Here is a 7,259-nt window from a genome sequence, read left to right on the forward strand (position 1 = left end):
AAAAAAACCCATTGTCATCCGCTGGCTGCGTAGTACAGGCTTGTAATGGTCACTTGGCCTGTGAATCTGACTGGATTTAGGTCAGAATATTTAAACCTAAGTGTCTAAAATAGTTGCTGTTATATGAGAGCTTAGCTTATCACTGAACAGAGTACATTCCTCACCTTCTGTTCCTTAGCTTTTGTTGTAAACGAATATAAAATGATTTCTGATGATCTCTTGCTCTTCAGTGTGATTTCTAGCAGCCATGGTTCAAAGTAGCTCTCTTGGCTGTTCTTATTAATATCATTGACCGAGTCAGTGCTGAAAGGGTGACCAGCAAAAAGTACTGCTATTTTCAGCTATTTGTCAGTGCTGAAGTTCTAGCGCCGTGTTTCATGTGATGCAAAATTACCGTGAAGTGCTCCCTTATTTTGATGTGCGTATATGTTTCTCTAAGAGTTACATCCTTTTTGTTTCAGGATATTGCAGATATCAGAAAGCAGTTTCCTATCCTGGCAGATGATGTTCAGATTCCTGAGTATTTTGAGAAGGAACAGTTTTTCTCTAGCGTCTTCCGCATCAGCTCAGCTGGATTGCAGTTATGGACACATTATGATGTAGGTAATGCATGTGTTTAGCATAAAATGTTGCAGATGGCATTACGGAGTTGAGATATCAAGGTGCAAATCTCTGACAAAGATCAGTTAATGACAAACTTGGCATATTTTGAAATAGTGAAATGAATCATAGTGGTACAGTGAATTTTAAATAGATGTATTATGTGGGCATAGTATCTTACTGGTTTTATGTCTAATTCCATACTTGTAAGATTAAATGATATTTGATTTTTTCCCCCCTTTGTTTTACTGTTTTGAGTTTCAGTTAAAAATCTGAAACACAGTAACTTTCAACACTTTCGACTTCAAGATTACTTTCATTTTTTTATTCTAATGGCCAGATTGTTGAAAATTGTACAATGATTGTGGTGGTCTGTTGCTGCAGTGCGGTAGATTCCAAATAAGATTGTCTTCTAACATTGTGCAGTGTAATTCTGAATAAATTTATTTCTAAGAAAAATAGGGGTTTGCATTATAATTAGGAAAAAGAATCCTTTACCAATAGGAAGTCAGCAAAATGAGATAGGATTAACACTGAAAAAGAAAAGGAATCCCAATATATTTTGTATTATATTTTGCTGGTTTATCTGTGTAAAGTATGTGTTTTAAGATGGAAGAACTTGATTCCTATTTGAGGAAAACCACAAAGTTGTAAAGTAAACTCACATTCTTGAGTTTTTTAGATTAACTATATGTGAAAGCTATTTTAGCTGATTCGTTTTAATTTTAATTCCCTCTTTTAAGCTAATGATATTTTAGATTAGTTGCAGGCTATGTATTCATTCTCAGCTCTTGGCTGACATTCTTTTACTGTGCTTATTGCAGGTAATGGATAACTTCTTAATCCAAGTAACAGGGAAAAAACGAGTTGTTTTGTATAGTCCTCGAGATGCACCATATTTGTATTTATCAGGTATGCATGTCATCTAGTTCAGATTTTGGTGACTGTAGTTGCCTTTCCAGCTCACAAGTGTTGCACTGTAGAAAAAAATCACTAACAGACAGCTTGATGTAAAAGAAGTCATTTGGTCCCTTAACTCTGATCCTGTTTGCTTTAGTCAAAGCTTAGCATTTTGGTGGGGCAGGTTAGGAAATTTGCAGAGGAGCACAGCCACTTTGCCTGGTTCTGTTTTCAGCACCTAACTGTGGAGGAGTACAGTGTTCTGTCTGGATTCAAAATAGTGTTTTTAATGTCAGGGAAAGTGTCTTTTAGTGTTAGTAAGGTTGCAGTTACAGAAGAAATTTAGACAACAGTAAATTAAGAGTGCCATCAGGTTTGCCTGTTCTTAGAAGAGTTACAGAACAATAAACCACTATTAAATTTGATTCAAGAACTGCCATTTCCAGCAGTGTGATAATGCTTTGTTACTGTTGCAAGAGTAGAAATGTTTATTCATTACTTCTGAAAACTTTCCTAGGTACTAAGTCAGAGGTGCTGGATGTGGATAACCCAGACTTAGAGAAATATCCCCTTTTTGTGAAAGCCAAGCGCTATCAATGTTTTCTGGAAGCAGGAGATGTGTTATTCATTCCAGGTAAGTAACAAATAGTTCCTGACCGTGCTGTGGTTTTAAACAGTTTTGTTTGCAATTTCTCATTCCTAGGGATTGTAAGAGGTTACTAAAGCATTTCTGTGTTATAAGTAGGAGCATCTAAAGGCACTGGCAAAACTTGTCTACTTCTTCCAGCTGTACTAATTAGCCTAATAAAAGGTATTATTATATCTATCTACAAACCTTACCTTCCCTCAAGATTACAATATATGCTTCTGAATTTGTGTCTTAATAGACTAGCACTGTAAAATCAACTCATGAAATCTGGAATTACTTCAGTGACCTGAGTTTTCTAATGACAGAATTTTAGTGAAATACCATTTGTGTTCTTCTGTAGCTCTGGCACTTAAGAACTGAAGGGTTGAGTGTTTATGGGTAAAAATCAGGGGAAAGGCCAACAAGGCAGATATCATGGTGGGAGTCTGTTACAGACCGCTCAACCAGGAAGAAGAGGCAGATGAAATATTCTACAAGCAACTGGGAAAAGTCTTACAATCACTAGCCCTTGTTCCTCTGGGGGACTTCAACTTACCAAGATGTCTGCTGCAAATACAATACAGCAGAAAGGAAACAGTCTAGGAGGTTCCTGGAGTATGTGGAAGACAATTTCTTGACACAACTCATGAGTGAACCAACTAGGGAAGGTAATCTGAACCTTTTATTTGTGAACAGAGAAGGCCTTGTGGGTGATGTGATGGCTGGGGGATGCCTGGGGCACAGCAATCATGAAATGACAGAATTCTCAATTCTTGGAGAAGGAAGGGGGTCAGCAGAACTGCCACCTTGGAATTCTGGAGGGCAGGCTTTTGGACTGTTCAGAAGGCTGGTTGACAAAGTCCCTTGGGAGGCAGTCCTGAAGGGCAAAGGAGCCCAAGAAGGCTGGATGCTCTTCAAGAAGGAAATCCTGGCAGCGCAAGAGCAGGCCATCAACATGTGTTGGAGAAGAAAACCGGCCTGGCTGAACAGAGAGCTTTGGCTGGATCTCAGAAAAAAAAGGGAAGTCTATGAGCTTTGGAAGAAGGGGCAAGCATCTCAGGAGGACCACAAGGATGATGTGAGGCCATGCAGAGACAAAATTAGAAAAAGGACTAAGCCCAACTAGAAATTAAATTGGCCAATTCTGTGAAAGATAATAAAAAATGTTTCTATAAATATATTAACAACAAAAGGAGAGCCAAGGAGAATCTCCGTCCTTTACTGGATGCAGGGGGAACCATAGTGACAAAGGATGAGGATAAGGCTGAGGTACTTAATGCCTTCTTTGTCTCAGTCTTTAATAGTAAGGTCAGCTGTTCTCTGGGTACCCAGCCCCCTGAGCCAGAAGACAGGGATGGGGAGCACGAAATGGCAAGTGACCTGCTCGGCCAGTTAGACACACACAAGTCTATGCGGCTGGATGGGGTCCACCCAAGGGTACTGAGGGAGCTGGCAGATGTGCTCACCAAGCCCCTTTCCATCATCTATCAGAAGTACTGGATGACTGGGGAAGTTCCACTTGACTGGAGGTTGGCAAGCATGATGCCCATTTACAAGAAGGGCCAGAGGGAGGATCTGGGGAACTATTAGCCTGTCAGTCTGACCTTGGTGCTGGGGAAGGTTACGAAGCAGATCATCTTGAGTGCCATCACACAGCACATCCAGGACAACCAGAAGATCAGGCCCAGTCAAGGGTGTATGAAAGGCAGATCCTGCTTGACCAACGTGATCTAGCCTGTCAGTCTGACCTTGGTGCTGGGGAAGGTTACGAAGCAGATCATCTTGAGTGCCATCACACAGCACATCCAGGACAACCAGAAGATCAGGCCCAGTCAAGGGTGTATGAAAGGCAGATCCTGCTTGACCAACGTGATCTCCTTCTATGACAAAGTGACCCGCTTAGTGGATGAGGGAAAGGCTGTGGATGTTGTGTACCTGGACTTTAGTAAAGCCTTTGACACCGTTTCCCACAGCGTTCTGCTTGAGAAACTGGCTGCCCATGGCCTGGTCAGGCATACTCTTTGCTGGGTAAAAAAACCGGCTGGACAGCTGGGCCCAAAGAGTGGTGGTGAATGGAGTTAAATCCAGTTGGTGGCCGGTCACAAGTGGTGTTCCTCAGGGCTCAGTATTGGGGCCAGTTCTGTTTAACATTTTTATCAGTGACCTGGATGAGGGGACTGACTGCACCCTCAGCAAGTTTGCAGGTGACACTAAACTGGGTGGAAGTATTGATCTGCTTGAGGTTAGGGAGGCTCTACGGAGGGACCTGAACAGGCTGGATCGATGGGCTGTAGCCAATTGTATGAGGTTCAGCAAGGCCAAGTGCTGGGTCCTGCACTTGGGTCACAACAACGCCATGCAACACTGCAGGCTTGGGGAAGAGTGCCTGGAAAGCTGCCTGGCAGAGAGGGATCTAGGGGGTACTGGTTGACAGCCAGCTGATTATGAGCCAGCAGCGTGCCCAGGTGGCCAAGAAGGCCAATGGCATCCTGGCTTGTATCAGAAATAGCGTGACCAGCAGGACCAGGGAAGTCATCCTTCCCCTATACTTGGCACTGGTGAGGCTGCACCTCAAATACTGGGTTCAGTTTTGGGCCCCTCTCTACAAGACCAACACTGAGGTGCTGGAGCATGTCCAGAGAAGGGCAGGGAAGCTGGTGAAGGGTCTGGAGCACAAGTCTGAGGAGGAGCAGCTGAGGGAACTGGGGTTGCTTAGCCTGGACGAGGCTGAGGGGAGACCTTATCGCCCTCTACCACTCCCTGAAAGGAGGGTGTAGCAAGGTGGGCATTGGTCTCTTCTCCCAAGTAACAAGTGATAAGAAGAGAGGAAATGGCCTCAAATTGCACCAGGGGAGATTTAGATTAAATCGTAGGAAAAATTTCTTCACTGAAAGGGTTATCAGGCACTGGAATGGGCTACTGAGGGAAGTGGTCAAGTCACCATCCCTGCAGGTATTTAAAAGATGGGTAGATGTGGTACTTACTTAGAGACATGGTTTAGCAGTGGACAGGTACAGTTGGGCTCAATGATTTTAAAGACCTTTTCCAACCAAATGATTCTATGATTCTATGAACTGTGAAGCACATGATTTGATGAGAATTATGGGTGGTAGAGTTATTGGACCTCTAGAAATCTATAATCACCTTTGGGGAACGGAAAGGTAAAAGTCCTGATAATGTTTCTGCCCACGCAGAAAATGTAAAGCTGCTTCCTGGACTGAGATAGCAATTCTGGTGATCAGGGAAAGACATTTTAATTACTCCTATTGAACTACTACTACTTGTTACTAATTTTCTAATTTAACTTATAATGAGCTTGGGGCACATACTTATTCTGTTGCTTTTCATATTATCTGGGCAATATAAACAGACCAGTAAACAAGAAGGCAATAGGTTTTTATGAAGTTTTAAAATAGATTCTTAACATTGGACTCATTACTTAATTTTGAGCTTAGCATTTGTGTTTCTTTCTAGAGAAACTTTTGGTTACAGTTGGTTAAAGGTATGTCACACTGTTGCTAATGTCAGCATACATAATTTCTGTTTTGTTCTATGCAGTACAGATACTAGTTTTCTTTGCCAGTAGGTGTGCTGGTCCAAACTTAAGCCACACTTGGCCCTTTTAAGAATGACTGGGGAGTGTAGAGATTTTTGAGTCCAGAGAATGATGTTAGCTTTGTCAGCATTCTGGAATGCATATCACTGAAGAAACGAGATGTTCTTTGAGAAATGTGGTTATTATTGAGAAGGTAGAAGCAGCCCCTCTTCCTAACCTGAAAAAAACTTCTTGTTCATCTCTCAGAACAAGCTTTTCTATGTCTTCAGCACATACAAGCAACTAAGCTGCAATAAGCATGGCATTCAGTCTTTTGGCTTTAAATTGAAATAGGGTGAATATACCATATTAAACTTATTTTAAAAATATACTCGATGAGGCAAAAATGTCTTTGTTTCCTTACCACAGCCATGATGATTCAATTGAAAAACCTCATGACTTTACTATGAAAAGATACTTGCATGGGTGACCTGGCTGACTCTGGTGGTTTACATTAATGACTGGGCAATCTGTGCAAGAGTAGGGACTAAATCTATGAAAATAGATATTGCATTCAGAGTATAGATGAGTGAGGTGAACAGGGAGGATGTCTTATTTTCATCCTACATGTGCCTATTGTTTATTTACATTTGAGTATCTCTTTATACTTTAGCAATTGTTACTTTTAGGTGAAGTTATGGATCGATGTAAACGTCTTGAAGAACTTCTTAAATTTGGTACAGTGTGATATATTCAGGGATTATTATTTATAAATAAACAAAAAATACAGTAGTTGAGGCTTTTCCTCAACTAGATTTAGTTTGGGTGATTCTGACACTTCTTATGAGTCATATGGAAGTTTCAGATAGTAATTTTCATTTTAGACATTCTTCTTTCTACAGCTTTGTGGTTCCACAATGTAATTTCTGAGGAGTTTGGAGTGGCACTGAATGTCTTCTGGAAACACCCCACAGCAGCCTCTAGAGCTATACAGATCTTGGACAGGGCCTTGAAAACACTTGAAGAACTACCTGAGGAATATAGGGATTTTTATGCTCGGAGAATGGTGTTACGCATCCAAGAAAAAGCCTATAGGAATGATTATGGATAAAATAACACATTGTAATTCAGCAAGCTCCTATGAAAGAAGTAAATCGTACGTTAATATGGAAACTGTCCATGTGTACATACATACACTTTCTTTAAGATTAATAAAAACTATGTTGATAAAGTTTGTTATAGACGAATGTTTATCTTCTAAAGCTTTTTCTTGTTTTTTCTTCATGTGCAGTGAGTGCACAGTCTGCTTGATCTGGAGATGGTCTCTCTTCCACAACAAGGCATACATTTGGAGTGCCTGCACTTATAACTACTTTTCTGGAGTGTTGTACTTAAATTTTTCTGAATGGAAGTTTTGGTATCTGGGCTGGGCTGACAGCATGTACACTTAGAAGTAACTGCATGTCCTCCTGAATGCTATCTCATTTACTGAAGTTTAGGAAAGCCATAGTGGTTTCTGAGGAGGTCCAAGAAAGCCATTGGTGGTTTCTTTTTAAGAAATAGCCTGGTAATAAGCACGGGGTGTTTCTGTTCTGC

The 7,259-nt window shown here is 41.1% G+C and overlaps 1 protein-coding gene across 2 annotated transcripts in view; it reads left to right on the top strand.

Moving 5' to 3' along the window:
• TYW5 (tRNA-yW synthesizing protein 5) overlaps positions 1 to 6,799 on the top strand; it is a 12,692-nt gene extending 5,893 nt beyond the window's left edge. Inside the window, exons 5-8 of one of the 2 annotated variants that reach the window (XM_009643570.2) lie at positions 462 to 599; positions 1,425 to 1,512; positions 2,018 to 2,134; positions 6,566 to 6,799. In XM_009643570.2, the coding sequence (XP_009641865.1) occupies positions 462 to 599; positions 1,425 to 1,512; positions 2,018 to 2,134; positions 6,566 to 6,774 (552 nt within the window). In that variant the 3' untranslated portion in view covers positions 6,775 to 6,799. Of the gene's footprint in view, positions 1 to 461; positions 604 to 1,424; positions 1,513 to 2,017; positions 2,135 to 6,565 lie in introns of both variants that reach the window. The other variant, XM_035899096.1, reaches the window with a different exon arrangement.
• The last annotated feature ends 460 nt before the right edge of the window (positions 6,800 to 7,259 follow it).

The sequence above is a fragment of the Egretta garzetta genome, unplaced genomic scaffold (genome assembly GCF_000687185.1).
Source record: "Egretta garzetta isolate BGI_Z169 unplaced genomic scaffold, ASM68718v1 scaffold297, whole genome shotgun sequence".
Lineage (NCBI taxonomy): Eukaryota > Metazoa > Chordata > Aves > Pelecaniformes > Ardeidae > Egretta > Egretta garzetta.